The sequence below is a fragment of the Cannabis sativa genome, unplaced genomic scaffold (assembly GCF_029168945.1).
Source record: "Cannabis sativa cultivar Pink pepper isolate KNU-18-1 unplaced genomic scaffold, ASM2916894v1 Contig3, whole genome shotgun sequence".
NCBI lineage: Eukaryota > Viridiplantae > Streptophyta > Magnoliopsida > Rosales > Cannabaceae > Cannabis > Cannabis sativa.
Window position 1 is genome coordinate 4,248,656 of NW_026870039.1, and position 18,456 is coordinate 4,267,111.

Sequence of the window (18,456 nt, forward strand, 5' to 3'; positions counted from 1 at the left end):
TGTATATGTTGTAACTATTTAAGGTTATTTATAATTTATTTTGGTCTCTCGTGAGGAAAGGAAAGTAGTTTGCTTAGTGTACTTTTCGTGCTCAACTAATCATGATGAAAAAAATAATACATTTATATCATTCATTCCTTTAGTGGCTCATGTTGTGTAATTGAGTAATAATTCTTAGAGTGTTATTGGAGTGACAAAATTGTGATGAATGTGTCTTTTTCAATTTGTGTGCATAGTTTAACCAACATAATATATATTATATTTTTTTTTAATTAGAACCGGTTTTGATTTATTGTGTGTTAGTTATTTTTAGTCATTTTGTTGTGGAACCGGTTCTATTTAATTTGACAAAGTATTGTTCGAATTGATTCCCTCTTTTTTTTAATTAGAACAGATTTTTGAGTTATTGTGTGTTATTTATTTTTACTCATTTTGTTGTGGAACCGGTTTTGTTTTAATTTATGTATCGGTATTTTTGAAATTATTTATCTCTCTTTTTTTTAAATTAGTAACTTATTTCTGAGTTATTGTGTGTTATTTGTTTTTACTAATTTTGTTGTGGAACCGTTTCTAGTTTAACTTATGTATCAATGTTTTCATAACTGTTTTACTCCCCTTTTTTTTTCAATTAGAATCAATTTTTGAGTTATTGTGTGTTATTTATTTTTAGTCATTTTTTTGTGGAACTAGTTCTATTTTAATTTATGTCCCAGTTAATTTTTGATTTAGTCATTTCAAAAAATAGTTCTTAAATTATTTATTTCAAAAACTGGTTTTTGATTTAATTAATTTAAGGAATCGGTTTTCAATTTAGTTATTTTGGAAATCGACTTTTGATTTTGTTAATTCAAGAAAAACTGACTTTTGATTTATTCATTTATTTGTGTGTAAGTTTTTATTTTAGTTTCTTTACAGAACCAGTTTTTTTATCACATATTTTTAACTAATTGATAAATATAACATGGTTCTTTATCTTATATTTTGAGTTACTGTGTATTATTTATTTTTACTTATTTTGTTATGGAACCGCATATGTTTAGATTTATGCCTCTGTATTTTTGAAATTGATTCCCACCTTTTTTTTCCAATTATAACCGATTTCTTATGTATTATGTGCTATATTCGCTTTTACTCAATTTGTTGTTAAACTAGTTTGGTTTTTAATTTATGTAATAGTGTTTTAGGAACTGATTTTCTCTCTATTTTTTTAATTATAATCAGTGTGAGTTATTTTGTGTTATTTGTTTGTATTCATTATGTTATAGAACTGGTTCTATTTTAATTATAATCGGTCTGAGTTATTTCGTGTTATTTATTTTTATTCATTATTACACTGTTATAGAACCAGTTCTATTTTAATTATAACTTGTTTAAGTTATTTTGTGTTATTTGTGGTTCTACTTTAATTATAACCGTTTGAGTTATTATATATTATTTGTTTTTATTTATTTTGGGTAAATACCATTTTGGACCCTATGTTTTGCAAAAATTATAAATTGGACCCTCTGTTTTATTAAATGACAAAATGGACCATGTATTTTCTAAAATTGTACAAATAGAACCCTGAACTGTTCATTTGTCAAAATAAAACTTAATAATAATCTAATCTAGAGATGTTATGATAAAACTAGTTACAGTTTTTGTATCTGTTCGTGTTAGGAATTGTCTTAAAGTTGGTTATATTAAAAAATAAAATTGTTAAAAATTGAGCTCAGGGTCCTATTTTTACCATTTTGGAAAATATAGGGTCCATTTTGTCATTTAACAAAACAGAGGGTCTAATTGGTAACTTTTGCAAAACACAGGGTCCAAAATGGTATTTACCCATTTATTTTTATAGAATCGATTATATTTTAATTTATATCCTGGATATCTAATTCTGGTGATTTTTCTGACCACGATGATAACTTCGGTAACTTTTCTGGTGAATTTTCCGGTGACAATGACTTTTCTGGCAACAGCAATTTCCCCAATGACTTTTCGACGATACTTATTATTAAAAGTTTTATCAAATTTATTTATAGTCTTGAAATAAAAATCATCCATAAAAATTAATCAAAAGTAAAATCTCCGAAAAAAAAAAAAGAATTAAACATAAACTATAGTAGAAACACTCTTGAAAACAAAAAAGAGAAAAAGTAGCTAGAGAGTGTATGTAATAAGAAAACTAAACTAAATTTGTATAAAAGGAATGGAAAAAAAGAAGCCAATTTTCACTCCAGGGCTTCCCAATACTTCAACTTCAATTAGGACCGACTAGAATTTGGATCTACTAGTACATAAATAAAATATAGGGTTGGTGAACAGCCTGAAATTGTCGAGGTGATGTCATTAGCAAACTTAACTTTGTTAATTGGTACAATGCTCAAAAACAAAATTTAGTTACCAATAGTGAACCAAATATGGTATGTGTAGAGCATTGGACCCTCTGAGATTTTTCTACAATAAAAGTTAATGTTAATGGAGCACTTCTCTCTAATGAGAGACAGCTTGGTATTGGTTTGGTGGCATGTCCAGTAGTTGGTATGGTTCCACAAGCTAAAACTTTGAAATGGATAGGATTGTTAATATAAAAAAATAACACATTTGAAAAACAAAACTTAGGAAATTAGAAAAGATCAAATGAAAAAATGCTCCAAGAAAGACGAACAAAAATAAAATTTATGTTGAGAACGTATACTAACACATATGTAAACTAAAAATAAAATTGTAATAAATATGTAAATCTACTTTTTTTGAAAAAAAAAAAAAAAACTATAAAGTATTAGACACTATATAAAGAGGTTTAAGGTGCTCATATTGTGACAACCAAGTTTCTACCAACAAAATACTTTACTAGAAACCCTAAAAGGCTTGATAATTCTCAAAGTTATTTCTATGAGAGTTCCTTTAGTGCTGAGAGATGGGAGGAAATAAGTTTTTGGATAAAGGTGTAATACCTTGTTTAAGTCATGGTGATTCTCACAAATCTACACTCAAGGTTGTGAGTGAGTTTATATATATATTTTCTTCTTCATATTATATTATATATGTTGTATATTACATGTAATTCATCTCTTCTAAATTTCTTATAATATTTATATATTGTATATATGTCTTGTAATATTTATGTAATTAATCTTTTATTTTAATCATTGTATTATTTTTACAATTCAGTTGTAATTTATCTTAATTTCTTCCAAAGGAGCACTTTATAGTAGTCATTCTTTTAGTTTTAAAATTAGTGAAAATTCTATAAAAATGACCACTGATACGTACAAAAATATAATGGTGAAATCATCATCATTTTTGGAAGCAGATTTGGAAATCTACAAAAATTAAAATTATCATGTTTTGAAAAATAATTAATTTATCAATTATGTAAAAAAAATAAAACAAAAAGCAAAAAAGAATGACTAAAATTCACTTCATCAATCAAGAAAATCACCATCATTAACGAGATATCATCATTCGGATTTCTATGTGAAAGTTAACAAAGCACAAATCGAATTAAGGTAGTTTTGTGAAATTATATTATATATTATAATGTGTAAAAATTATAGTATAAAAGATTGTATTTTTTAATATTGTTAATATAAAAAAAAAATAACACATTTGAAAAACAAAACTTAGGAACGTAATAAAGATCAAATGAAAAAATGCTCGAAGAAAGACGAACAAAAATAAAATTTATGTTGAGAATGTATGAACACTAACACATATATAAACTTAAAATAAAATTGTAATAAATATGTAAATTTATTTTTTAAAAAAAAAAAAAAAATCTATAAAGTATTAGACACTATATAAAGAGGTTTAAGGTGCTTATATTGTGATAGTTTTCACCAAAAAAATACTTTACTAGAAACCCTAAAAGGCTTGATAATTCTTAAAGTTATTTCTATGAAAGTTCCTTTAGTGCTTAGAGATGGGAGGAATTAAGTTTTTGGATAAAGGTGTAATACCTTATTTAAGTCATGGTGATTCTCACAAATCTACACTCAAGGTTGTGAGTGAGTTTATATATATCTTCTTCTTCATATTTTATTATATATGTTGTATATTACATGTAATTCATCTCTTCTAGATTTCTTATAATATTTATATATTGTATATATGTCTTGTAATATTTATGTAATTAATCTCTTATTTTAATTCTAATATTATTTTTACAATTCAGTTGTAATTTATCTTAATTTCTTTCATTAAGATATACGACATTCCACACAGTAATTTTTAAAATTACAGTAGTGTCGTTTCTCCTTTTGGTGTTTAAAAATCTCAATATCAGGGTACATTTTACTTTTGCGTCCAAATGAGCACGTTATAATAGTCATTCTTTTAGTTTTAAAATTAGTGAAAATTCTATAAAAAAGGACCACTGATACGTACAAAAATATAATGGTGAAATCATCACCATTTTAAAATTATCATGTTTTGAAAAATAATTAATTTATCAATTATGTAAAAAAAAAATTAAACAAAAAGCAAAAAAGAATGACTAAAACTCACTTCATCAATCATGAAAATCACCATCATCAACGAGATATCATCATCCGGATTTCTATGTGAAAGCTAACAAAACACAAATCGAATTAAGGTAGTTTTGTGAAATTATATTATATATTATAACAATGTGTAAAAATTATAGTATAAAAATTGTATAAAAGATTGTATTTTTTGATATTGTTAATATAAAAAAATAACACATTTGAAAAACAAAACTTAGGAACGTAGTAAAGATCAAATGAAAAAATGCTCTAAGAAAGACGAACAAAAATGAAATTTATGTTGAGAACGTATGAACACTAACACATATACAAACTTAAAATAAAATTGTAATAAATATGTAAATCTACTTTTTTTGAAAAAAATCTATAAAGTATTAGACACTATATAAAGAGGTTTAAGGTGCTCATATTGTGACAACCAAGTTTCTAACAAAATACTTTACTAGAAATCTTAAAAGGCTTGATAATTCTCAAAGTTATTTCTATGAGAGTTCCCTTAGCGCTTAGAGATGGGAGAAAATAAGTTTTTGGATAAAGGTGTAATACCTTGTTTAAGTCATGGTGATCCTCACAAATCTACAGTCAAGGTTGTGAGTGAGTGTATATATATCTTCTTCTTCATATTATATTGTATATGTTGTATATTACATGTAATTCATCTCTTCTAGATTTCTTATAATATTTATATATTGTATATATGTCTTGTAATATTTATGTAATTAATTTCTTATTTTAGTCATTGTATTATTTTTATAATTCAGTAGTAGTTTATCTTAATTTTTTCTATTAATATATATGACATTCCACAGAATAATTTTTGAAATAACGGTGGTATTGTTTCTCCTTTTGGTGTTTAAAAATCTCAATATCAGGGAACATCTTACTTCTGCATCCAAATGGACACTTTATAGTAGTCGTCTTTTTAGTTTTAAGATTAGTGAAAATTCTGTAAAAAGGACCACTGATACGTACAAAAATATAATGGTAAAATTATAACCATTTTTGACAGTGGATTTGGAAATCTGCAAAAATTAAAATTATCATGTTTTGAAAAATAATTAATTTAACAATTATGGAAAAAAAATTAAAAAATAAACAAAAAGCAAAAAAGAATGACTAAAGCTTACTTCATCAGTCATGAAAATCACTATCATCAACGAGACATCATCATCTAGATTTCTATGTGAAAGCTAACAAAACTCAAATCGAATTAAGGTAGCTTTGTAAAATTATTTTATATATTATAACAATCTGTAAAAATTATAGTATAAAAGATTATATTTTTTGATATTGTCAATATAAAAAAAAAATAGCACATTTGAAAAACAAAACTTAGAAATGTAAGAGACAAACAAAAATTAAATTAATGTTGAGAATGTATGAACACTAACACATATATAAACATAAAATAAAATTGTAATAAATATGTAATCTATTTTTTTAAAAAAAAAAAAAACTACAAAGTATTAAATACTATATAAAGAGGTTTAAGGTGCTTATATTGTGATAACCAAGTTTCTATCAATAAAGCACTTTGCTAGAAACCCTAAAAGGCTTGATAATTCTAAAAGTTATTTCTATGAGAGTTCCCTTAGCGCTTAGAGATGGGAGGAAATAAGTTTTTGGATAAAGGTGTAATACCTTGTTTAAGTCATGGTAATCCTCACAAATCTACACTCAAGGTTGTGAATGAGTGTATATATCTTCTTCTTCATATATATATATATATTATATATGTTGTATATTACATGTATTGTAATTCATCTCTTCTACATTTCTTATAATATTTATATATTGTATATATGTGTTGTAACATTTATGTAATTAATCTCTTATTTTAGTCATTGTATTATTTTTACAATTCAGTTGTAATTTATTTTAATTTCTTCTATTAATATATACGACATTTGACAAAATAATTTTTGAAAGTACAGTGGTGTCGTTTCTCCATTTGTAGTTTAAAAATCTCAATTTCAAGGTTCATATTACTTCTCCATCCTAAGGGACACTTTATAGTAGTCATTCTTTTAGTTTTAAGATTAGTGAAAATTCTGTAAAAAAAGACCACTGATACGTACAAAAATATAATGGCGAAATTATCACTATTTTTGACAATGGATTTGCAAATTTGCAAAAATAATTAATTTATCAATTATGAAAAAAAAAACAAAAAAACAAAAAAGAATGACTAAATTTACTTCATCAATCATGGAAATCACTATCATCAACGAGATATCATTATCTAGATTTTTATGTGAAAGCTAACAAAACACAAATCGAATTAAGGTAGCTTTGTAAAATTATATTATCTATTATAATAATGTGGAAAAATTATAGTATAAAAATTGTATAAAAGATTATATTTTTTGATATTGTTAATATAAAAAAATAACACATTTGAAAAATAAAACTTAGGAACGTAGTAAAGATCAAATGAAAAAATGCCCCAAGAATGACGAATAAAAATGAAATTTATGTTGAGAACGTATGAACACTAACACATGTATAAACTTAAAATAAAATTGTAATAAATATGTAAATCTACTTTTTTTGAAAAAAAAAACTGCAAAAGTATTAAAAACTATATAAAGAGGTTTAAGGTGCTCATATTGTGACAATCAAGTTTCTATCAACAATGCACTTTGCTGGAAACCCTAAAAAGCTTGATAATTTTCAAAGTTATTCTATGAGAGTTCCCTTAGTGCTTAGAGATGGGAGGAAATAAGTTTTTGGATAAAGGTGTAATACCTTGTTCAAGTGATGGTGATCCTCACAAATCTACACTCAAAGTTGTGAGTGAGTGTATATATATCTTCTTTATCATATTATATTATATATATTGTATATTACATGTATTGTAAGATGAAAGCACTACTAGTTCATCAAGGAATTCATCAGGCCATAGACAAAGAAGAACTAAAAGAATTGGGTGAAGACAAGAAGAAAATCAAGGAGATCGAGATCAAAGCTCACAGTGCCATACTTTCGAGCTTGGGAGATGAAGTACTCAGGGAAGTTTCAGATGAAGGTACTGCAATAGGGTTATGGGAGAAACTTGCTTCAATTTACTTGAAGAAGTCTTTAGCAAACAAACTCTATTTTAAGAAGAAACTGTACACATTGAAGATTGATGATGCCAAGAACCTCAAAAATCATCTTGATGAATTCAACAGAATCATTCTTGATCTCAGCAACATAGGTGTCAAGATTGAAGATGAGGATCAAGGGATCCTGCTGTTGAGTTCCTTGCCAAAATGTTATGAACATTTTGTTTATACCATAATCTATGGGAAGGAAACCTTGACAATGTCAGAGGTTTAAGCAGTTCTGAATTTGAAAGAAATTCAGAAGAAATCAAAAGAAAGACTTGACAGCAATGGTGTAGGAATGTTTGCAAGAAGCAAAACAGATTCCAGAGATACCAGGAATGGTAATCACAAGTCAAGCAACAGGAGAAATCACTCGAAGAGCAATAGCAATGGTCAAAGACCAAGATCGAATTCCAGCACAAACTCAAAGGCTGGAAAACAGTGCTACTACTATTAGAAGGAGGGTCATTTCAAGGATGAGTGCAGGGCTCTCAAAGCAAAACTCAGCAAGGAGAAGAAGAAAGATTCTGGAGATGCAGGCTGTGTTCTTGATGGATATGAGTCTGTTGATGCACTTGTGGCATCAAGCTAGTCAAGTCACTGGTGATGAGTGGATTCTAGACTCAAGGTGTTCTTTTCATATGACCCCTAACAAACATTTCTTTTGCAGCTTTCAGGAACAGGACAGTGGTTCCGTCTTGTTAGGTGACAACAAAGCCTGTAAGATTGCAGGAATTGGTTCAGTGTTGATCAAAATGAACAATGGATCAGAAAGAACCATCAAAGATGTGAGGTATGTCCTTGACCTCAAAAGAAATTTGCTATCTATTGGTGCACTAACTCTTAAAGGCTACAACATCAAAATAGATAGTAGACTTGGAGTTTTGAAAGACTCTACAGTGGTGATGATAGGAAATCTTAGAAATGGGATTTACTATCTTGCTGGCAAAACAATTATTGGTAACGCTGCTACAGCAGCCAAAAATGAGGAAATGGATCAAACAAAGTTGTGGCACATGAGATTTGGACATGTCAGTGAGAGAGGGTTACATGAGCTTGAAAAACAAGGCATACTCAAAGGTAAACTTGGTAAAAAACTAGAATTTTGTGAAAACTGTGTTTATGGTAAAAGTTGCAGGTTGAAATTCACAAAAGATAGGCATACAACAAAAGGAAAACTCGATTACCTACACTTTGATCTCTGGGGTGCATCCAGAACAAAAACAATTGGTGGAGCAAGCTATTTCTTGAGTATAGTTAAAGACTATACAAGGAAGGTTTGGGTTTTCTTACACAGTAACAAAAATGATTCTTTAACACTTTTGTTAATTAAAAAACTTTGATAGAAAATCAAACTAACAAGAAAATTAAAATGTTAAGAACTAACAATGGTTTGGAGTTTTGTTCTGATGAGTTTAACAGATATTGCCAAGAGACAAGAATTAGAAGGCACAAAAAAGTTGTCAAGACACCTCAAAAAAATGGCATAGCAGAGAGAATGAACAGAACATTGATTGAAAGAGTAAGGTGTATGCTGACAGCTGCTGGTTTGGGTAAACAATTCTGGGGAGAAGCTTTGAAGACTGCCTGTTATCTCATCAACAGGTGCCATTCTGCTGCACTAAACTTCGAAACTCCTCAAGAAAAATGGACAGGACATGCTCCAAGTATTGACCATTTAAGGGTCTTTGGGTGTAATGCCTATGCCCATATAAGACAAGACAAGTTAGAGCCAAGGGCTCTGAAGTGCTGTTTTATTGGATACCCTGATGGATTCAAAGGATATAAGCTGTGGTGTCTTGAAGATGGATTCAGAAAATGCATCATAAGCAGAGATGTGATCTTCAATGAGAATGAAATGCCAATGAAAGAGTCAAACTCAGGAACCAAGACACAGACAAATGCCACAGATAGTATGCAAATTCAGTTTGAAGAAACTCAAAATGATGCCAGACAAGATGAAACTAATCAGGAACAAGCTGAAGACAATGACACAAATCAAGGTGGATCTCAGGGGTATCAGTTTGTTAGAGATAGGGAAAGGAGGGTTGTCAAACCTCTTGACATATTTCGTTTTGCAGATTGCACTGCATTTGCACTTTCTTCTGCAGAAGAAATTGAATGCTTTGCTCCTAGTGCCTATTATGAAGCTGTTAATTGTAAGAATAGGGATAAATGACTTGCTGCCATTGATGAAGAAATGACATCACTCAAGAAAAATAAGACATGGAAGACTGTTACTAGACCTACAGGACAGAAGCTAATTGGTTGCAAATGGATTTTCAAAGAAAAAGAAGGACTGCCAGGTGAATAAATTAGGTACAAGGCAAGATTGGTGGCAAAAGGATTTAACCAAAGGGAAGGCATAGATGTGAGGAGCTAAAATATAAAAATGTGAGGAGCTAAAATTCTCTCTAGCAATTATATGTGTCCGCTAGTATTTATCTTTTTTTTCTATTTTTTAATGTATATGAATATAATAAATTAAAGTATTAAAATATTAATATTAATATAATAAATAAAAAATATTAATATAATTATTTTTCTCAAAATATTAAAATTAAAATTAAAATTATTTGAATTTAACACAAAAACATAAATTAAAGTAAGTAAAATAAATAATAAAAATGTCAATATTTAATAGTGAGAACTTAATGTTGCTAAAAAAATAAAAGTTCGGGGATCAATTCACCAAAATATAAAATTTGGGGACTAACTTGCCAAAACTTATATAGTTTGGAGACTAATTTGCTAAAAAATGAAGTTTGATGACCAACTTACCAAAACATGTATAGTTTAGGGACATGGGGTACAAATAAAACATATATATAATTGTGATCTTTTGTGTGCCTAATTTTCTGCTTCTTGTGATTCAATAAGCGTTAAAAATATAAATAAATAAATAAATAATAAATAATTAAATTGAAAAAAGGGGTGTTTTTAATATTATACTTAAAATTGATTTCATTTATAAAAATACTTTTAAGAAAATTATTTGCACAAATGCCGTTGTGTCACATCAACATATATACCGAAATTCAAAATAATTACTGAAAATAGAAAAAATTAGAAAAATCTTGTTTTCAAAAATTTTTGCTTTTAGGGAGTTTTAAAAAAAAGTAACAATCTAATTGTTTTTGATGTGAATAAGATATTAATTGGTTACTCTTTCACTAAAAAATTTATTTCAAAATTTTACACATATATAAATAATAAAATAACCATTTTAAAAGAAACTATTTTTGTTTCTTTTTTTATTATTATATTTTTAGACTATATTATCTTATTTTATTATTTAAGATACCTTAAGATTACTTTTTTTTTTTCTAATGTAACTCATATGATGTTTAGATATCAATCAATTTATTTACAAATTATTTTATAAACCTATTAAAATAGCTTTATAAAAATAAATTTATTTTTATTTAATCTTGTAATGTATTAAATAAATTAAAAAAAATAGTAACTAAGTTGCTTGTTACATTAAATTTGAATATTATTTATTTATTAATTAAAAATACATATAAAAAACTAAAATATTTAATAATAAAAAAAAAAGAGAATATTTAACAAATTTATCATCATTATTAAAAAATAAATTTACTATATATGGTTGATCCACATAAAATAAAAAAAAAAACAAGTAATTAGCAAAAAGAAAAAAAAACATGTAGACTTCAATACTTAGAAGGGAATCACTAGTATGTTAGTTAATAATTAATTTTTTATAATATTTAAAAAATTTATAAATGTATATATATAGGGACCGGATTTCGTCCCGTTACTGTACGGACACGGATTTCAATCCGTGATGTACTGTAACCGTTGGATGGGTAGTTAATTTGATCCAACGGTTGGGATTCATGTAGGGGTTCATGTAGGGGTAATTAGGTATGAAAAAATGGCTACCGGTTACTTTTTTTGAAATTTAAATTTATTAAAAATGGAAAAGTGAAAAGTGACATCCATCCATCAATCAAGTCTAATCAACCGTCGTACTCCTCCACTCCTCCACTTCTTCACTTTCATTTTCTTTCATTGTTCTATTTATCATTCGTTTTTCCATTTTCGTCTCTGCTAGGGCAAAGTTCTTCCTCTTCCATTTTCTTTTCATTTTCCATTTTGTTTTTCCATTTTCTATTTTCGTTTGAGGTAGTAAAAACCATATTGTACATTGTGGTGACTGTGGTGTACATTACTCGAAGTGCCATTGTTGGAGTTGTTAGAGGGGGGTGTCGACGGTGAGTTATACATTACTCCGTTCTACTTTACATACATTTTCTTATTGACAGAAAAAAAAATATATTTTTGAAGGGAATGTGGTGTTTTTCCATTTTCGTGTACTTAATAGTTTCATTTTGTCTCAGGTGTGGAGGTTGAGGTGGTGAAGGGAGTTTGCATATCTTTGTCGAGGTATTTCTTTGTCTCTCTCTCTCTCTCTATCTCTCTATCTCTGGTTCTGTGTTTAAGGGAGTTTGCATTTCTTTCTCTGTCTCCCCCCGTGCATGTGTTGTGGTTCTTAGTGTAAAATGTACTGTGTGTTATGAGTTTTTTATTTTAGTTATTTATGAATATGTGATTTGGTATTTTGATTGAGTTTGTTGCAATAAAGAGTTGCATTGTTTAAATTGAATTAGTTGCATTGTACTATAATTTAGGGGTTTTGATTTGGGTATTTTGATGTATGTATTTTTGGAATGTGTCAGTTGATTCGGTTGGATTTTAAATATTTGGGAATATGATAAATGGAGATTTTTTGAGCAATATGACAAAAAAATAATGCATGAGTTCTATAATATTAGGCTGGATGGTCTTTTAGTGATCTTATGATTGTGGAAATGATTTGGCTTTATTTGTTGTTTTTGGGATAAAATATGAAATTATCAAATATTGGTAAGTATGGTACCGCTTTTAGAGGCACTATACTCATTGCAATGACAACTTTATTGATAACGAGCATAATGTCATACAATTTAAAGATCGTAATAGAAGTAGGAGATTAATATAAATAGGAGATATTATGAAACCAAACAATTTGTATCAAACAAAACAAGTTGTGTATTGAACTAAAAACTTAACACACATAAATTAGGAATACTATTAAAAATTCGGATAACAATAACTGAAAAAAATATCTGTTTAAAATTTTTGCAACCCCATCAAAGCTTAATGTGCATACTTGAGGGTATTGTAATCCAGTTCCTGGTCTTACAGTTCCTTGTCAATTATTTTTTTCTTTTTTCATGAGTGTACAGATCAAACTCCTAAACACCTTCAATTGACCTTCGCATTGCCTATAAACACAAATTTTGTATAATCTTTTGGGCCATACAAAAATCCTTAGAAAATGCTTGTCCTTTTTCAATTACAAATTTTGTATAATCCTTTGGCCATACAAGAAACTATATTTTACAACTTGTAAGAAAGATGTGATTCGAATTCAGTTTAGTGGCTTGAGAGGATCAAATTCTAGGTTGCTACTTGTATTTATAAAACAAAATACTTTGACAACTTTCTTTCTTAGATCTTTGTAGAGAATGGGGAAGTTTTCTGTACTAATTATGCTTCTTCTTTTTTTTGTGCCTTTACTGCATTTTGCATAAGTTTGGTACTGTACTTTGTTGGTGTTTTGTGTCCACGGATTTCCTCCACCATGAGTGAGAGGTCTCAATATATTTGGGAGGAGGTCACCCGTGGACATGTGAACCTTTTTGTCTCTTTTCCAAAAAATTAGAAATTGTTGTAATCTTTTTGACCATTGGCAAACTTCATGCTTAATTGAGGCCCTAAGAACCTCAAGATCTAGAGTTCCAAGATTTAATTGAGAAGGTCAATAATTTTTTCTAAATTTTATGTTACATATGTTGGCATCATTGTATGTTAAAAGTGAATACTGTATAACTGACTTTACTGTGATGTTATTGTAATAGTATAGTATGTAAGGAAAATATGCTTACTTGTTGCGAAGGGAGACTAACAAGTTACAGAATCCATTATTTAGGCATATTGGTACATTGTACTTAACAGTTTCCATATAGTACATTTAACAAATAGACTATAGTACATATAATGATAGTATGTTATATAGGAAGAGATGCTTACCTGTTATTGTACACATATAGGAAATTAAGTGTCGGGATGTCATGAATACACTGAAATGTTAGACGATTGCATGAATTATTCAAAGTCTTTGTCTTCCAATATTTTAGTGTTTTGAATGTTTGTTAATTTAAGTTATTTTGTCTTGTGTAATAGGTTTATAAAATGGTATTTAAACGGAAGAGGGGGGCTGCTGCAGACAAAAAGGATGCAGCAGAGATAAAGAAGAAGGATCCGAAGGAAGCTTGGCCGAAGTACTAGTGAGTTATTTGTGGCAGTTATTTTAGTGGTAATATTTTTTGGTTTTGAAAATAATATTTATAATTCCATTCCTTTATTTAATTGATGCAGCCAAGCCAATTTCTATGCTTATGCTGATGCACACAAAGAGAAACCTAAAGCAGATGTGAGTGACTTTGACTGTGTTATACACATTTAATATTTTTTATCTTTGATTTAGCGTACTTTTGTTAATAATCGAGTCTTAATATTGCAGGTGCTTCGTAGTTTTAAGGAGCAATTCAAGCTTCTTAGCGATGAAGAGATTGAGAATTGGGCTGCATACGAAGTCGAGGCTTCCCCCTCCAAGGTTGGTGGTAGAGGGAAAGGGAAGAAGGTGAAGGAGACATTATCTGCTGAGCCAGGGATTGACAACAACGAAGGTGTGGGGGACGTTCAAGTTTCTGGTCGTTGCTCATTCGAGCGTTTGGGGAGAATAGTCCCACTGCTCAACGAGGCTCAAAAAGAAATGGTGAGAAATGCCGGTTTCTCAACATTTTTAAGGGAGGATGCCCCGTACATAGACGCTAAGATAGTTAGTTGGCTGATCGATCACGTGGATCCAACCACTTCTCGACTGGAGATATTTGGAAGAACAATCCAACTATCCTCCAAGCTGTTTGAGGATGTCATGGGAATCCGGGATGGCGGAGAACCCGTGGCAACCGAAAGTGAGCGTGACCTGGTTGAGTTTGACGTCCTCTTCAAGGCCAAGGACTATAGGTATTCCCTGACTTTGCTGGAGAATGAGCTCAGGGAAACCAGCGACAGTGACTACCTGTTTCTCATTAAGTTTCTCCTTGTCTGTATTGGAACTGTGTTGCTGCCGAAGAATGGTACCGAGGTCAGCACTAGCTACATGCATTCTTTAGTTGACATAAGGTCAATTAAGAAGAAGAATTGGGCGACTACCGGATATCGATATCTAATGAGCTCTCTACACCGGTACAAGACGAAGAACACCAAAAATGTCTCCGGTTGCACGATATTTTTACAGGTAAGTTTTCGAATTATTGTGATGGTAGTAATTTTATTCTCTCGTGTACTGGTGTGGTAATATATGTATGCACTTTTGTTTGGTGGCAGCTTGTATATTTGACGCACGTAGGATCGGAGCGCCTACTCACGTGGACCGAACTGTGGCTCCAATTGACTTTTGGACCACAAAACACTGCAAGTCAGTGTACAAGTGGATTCGAGACCAGGGTGGTCACACAAGTGGAAAGGTACATTTAGTACTTCAATTTTCTAATGCGTTAGAATTTTATTTGAGAGATATGCTAACTAGTTTTTTTGGTGTACTAAGCAGGTGAAGTTGACTAACACGTATGTGTTACTGCCAAGTTTTGAATCCGCTGCAGTTGGGCAACCCACAAATGACGCAATATACAAAGCTGTGTGTGAGTTGAAAGATGAGGTCTTCCGACTTGATTTGAAGGTGAGCAGCGCAAAAGAGCATTCTTGAAGGTACTCTCCACTTACCTTGGGAAGGGGACTATGAAAGAAGTGTTGGAGATACCTGAGACGAGCAAAGTTCAGCGCTCGCTTTCGTTCAACGGGGAGACCGAGAAGAAGGATGACGTGGGTGCCGAGGAAAAGGATGGTGAAGGGACGAAGGATGACGTGGGTGTCGAGGAAAAGGATGGTGAAGGGACGAAGGATGACGTGGGTGTCGAGGAAAAGGATGGTGAAGGGACGAAGGATCAATTGGAAGAGGATGTTGATGATGTAGAGAGTGTCCCTTCACTTAATCTATCAGAAGAGAAGGTCGTTGTTCCAACTAAGGTGGTTGTTTCTGATGATTCGTTTGAGGTTATGAACTTTTGGGGAGAAGATCTCCCCGCTATTGTAAAAGAGGAAGTTGAGCAGACAGTGAAGGATGATTTTGATGATGCTGCGTTCGAAAGATTCAAAGAATCTGGAGGGAAGGTGATTGGTCCGTTCACTGTGAAGAAGGGTTACTCAAATCAACAGTACAAGTTGTTCCGTTACATTTTCTCTAGCGCCAATGATCCGAGGTAATCTCATGTGTCATGATTACTGTGTACGTAGTTGATATTAGTACATTCGTTTCGTTGTTGATTATTTGTTTGGTATTTCAGTGAAGTGTTAGCCCATTTTGGGAAGGTTGAGGTCGAGCGAATGTATTTGAAATGCATGAAACCGGAGACCGATATATCAAACAGTGTACGTAGAAGTTGGCATTTGGGTGCTTTGAAATTTGTAGTTCATTATTTTAGTTAATGCCATTTACAAATTGTATGAATGACAACATAACGGATATTGTTTGTGTAAATGTCAGGTCATTGATTGCTTTGCTCAAATCATGAATTTTCGAGAGAAGAAGCGCAACGGCATTGGAAGTAAGAGAACTTGGTTTATGCCCACCAGAATTTCGGTATGAAATTTGATATTTAAAAGTGGACATGAATCTTTTGTATTTGTGCTGTAAACTCTGTTAAATCTATGTTTTTATTTAAAATGTAATCTATTATGTGTGCTTATTGTGCAGAGCAAGTTACTTGGAAGAACGATGACTGTGGAGAGGATGGCGAAGGAGCAAGAGTGGTCCACTCTTTATTACGATGCAGATTTGAGTTTATGTCACACTGTAATTTGCATTTTCTTGAAACTTTTGTGTTGAATCAAATGTGTGTAGTTCAATTTTCCGATGACGTTGTTTGTTTTACTTTGTCGCAGATGGTGGTACCCCTACTGGATACCGATAGTGCTCCGCACTGGTTTGCGGCGAATGTGAGCATGGTTAATACAACAGTGGAAATTAGGGACTCGTTGTCTTCTGCAATGCATAAGAGGTCACGTCGGAGCACCTGCGTAGAGATGGTATGCACGTGTGTACACGGTTTGCCGTTTTATTAGTGTAATTGCACTAATCTCAACTGTGATTGTTTTAATTTTTTTGCAGCTCCAGACTTTGGACCAATTGTTTGCCCCTGTCAAGCCAGGAGACCTGAATTTCAGCGAGTTTGTAATTATTTCTTCAAGCAAGGACTACCCACAACAACAAAATGGCCACGATTGTGGAATGTTTGTAATGAAGTACATGGAATCACTGTTCGAGGAAAATGAAATATTGGAAGAGGTAATGTAATGTTGATTTCTTTAGTTTAAGTTTTCATCCTGTTAACGAACTGTTTATATTGTGAAAATTGAGTTGTCAATCTATTTTTTGATGGATTTGTTTCTATGGATTTGGTTGTCATGTGTATTACTGAATTGGTTTCCTAATGTACACTGCAGTTTGATCCTATTGAAGCCAGACTGGATTGTGTTGGGAAAATTGTCACCCACGAGAGTAACAAGGCTAAACATCTTTGTGATGGAGGGAGTTAAGAAGCAATTTGGATTGAGCAAAACCAAAGTTCTTCCTTCAACATCTACAACTTTACCATTACGTAGTCCATCAAGGTCTCCTCGAGACCCCGATTCAAGACAAAAGGCCGTGTCCGAAAACATGTGGACTGGCAAGAGCAAGTCCCCGAAAACACGTCATTCTAAAAGGCTGGCCGTAAGTAACAAGTAGTATATTACAATGATTACAAAAGTTACTTTATTTATATATTTACTATGTTCAGTACAATGGTTACAAAAGTTAGGTTTTAGGTCGTAAATTATATTTAGTCAGTCATGTTATATACTTGCATCATACTACTGTTAGGTGATTTGGAATTGCACTAATGTTGGTGATTTTATAATTTACTATAGGGTAAGACTTGTGGTAGTTTTTAGAATTTGGTGGAACTGATTATTATTATTGTATGGTCATTATTACTATTATTGTGAATATTATTTCGGTTGTTATACTTTGCCATTACTATTAGGTTTTGGATTTTTTTTTACCATAACAATATGTGAAGTACATTATTCTGAAAATGAAACTAACCAATTTTACATTCTTTTTCGCACTATCTGTTTTAGTCCAATGATGTCCATAGCCAAAATAATAAAAATACTTATACTTATGTACTTTCCCATTATTATTGTGAATATTATTACTGTTGTTATATTTTGCCAGTACTATTAGGTTTTGGATAGTGAAGTACATTATTTTCAAAATGAAATTGACCAATTTTACTCCAATTATGTCCAAAATAATAAAAATACCTACACTCAACAACGAAGGCATTAATTCTGGCCTTGGACATAAATTTGGATCAAAAAGAGTAAGTACTGTACAATTATGAGAAATAATAACTCTGTCACACAATTTCCTTTGTAACAATTTTACCACTTCTAAATAATGTAATTAAAGGCTATAAAAAAAACTGTTTTCCAAAAATGCAGTGTATAGAACATCAACCTTTACAACAATTATATGGATACCTCCAACATATTAAAAATTATAAACAATGGTACCAATCTATTCAACATTAAACACATAGTTAAAGTATTGTACAGTAATGAGACATAATAACTCTGGCGTTCACACAATTTCACCATTTGTAAATAATGCAATTAAAAGCTACCAAAATAAATAA

General features: G+C 30.6%; 2 protein-coding genes across 2 annotated transcripts; both read left to right on the top strand.

Annotated features, from left to right (window-relative positions):
• Positions 1–11,340: 11,340 nt before the first annotated feature.
• Positions 11,341–15,014, top strand: LOC115718671 (uncharacterized). Its single transcript, XM_061107728.1, has 5 exons — positions 11,341–11,820; positions 11,947–11,992; positions 13,835–13,938; positions 14,030–14,084; positions 14,175–15,014. The coding sequence occupies exons 3-5, from the start codon at positions 13,844–13,846 to the stop codon at positions 15,012–15,014; spliced, it is 990 nt and encodes a 329-aa protein (XP_060963711.1). The 5' UTR covers positions 11,341–11,820; positions 11,947–11,992; positions 13,835–13,843.
• A 1,113-nt stretch (positions 15,015–16,127) lies between these two features.
• LOC133033123 (uncharacterized) lies at positions 16,128–17,311 on the top strand. Its single transcript, XM_061107729.1, has 4 exons — positions 16,128–16,568; positions 16,658–16,801; positions 16,884–17,060; positions 17,219–17,311. The coding sequence occupies exons 1-4, from the start codon at positions 16,491–16,493 to the stop codon at positions 17,309–17,311; spliced, it is 492 nt and encodes a 163-aa protein (XP_060963712.1). The 5' UTR covers positions 16,128–16,490.
• Positions 17,312–18,456: the final 1,145 nt, after the last annotated feature.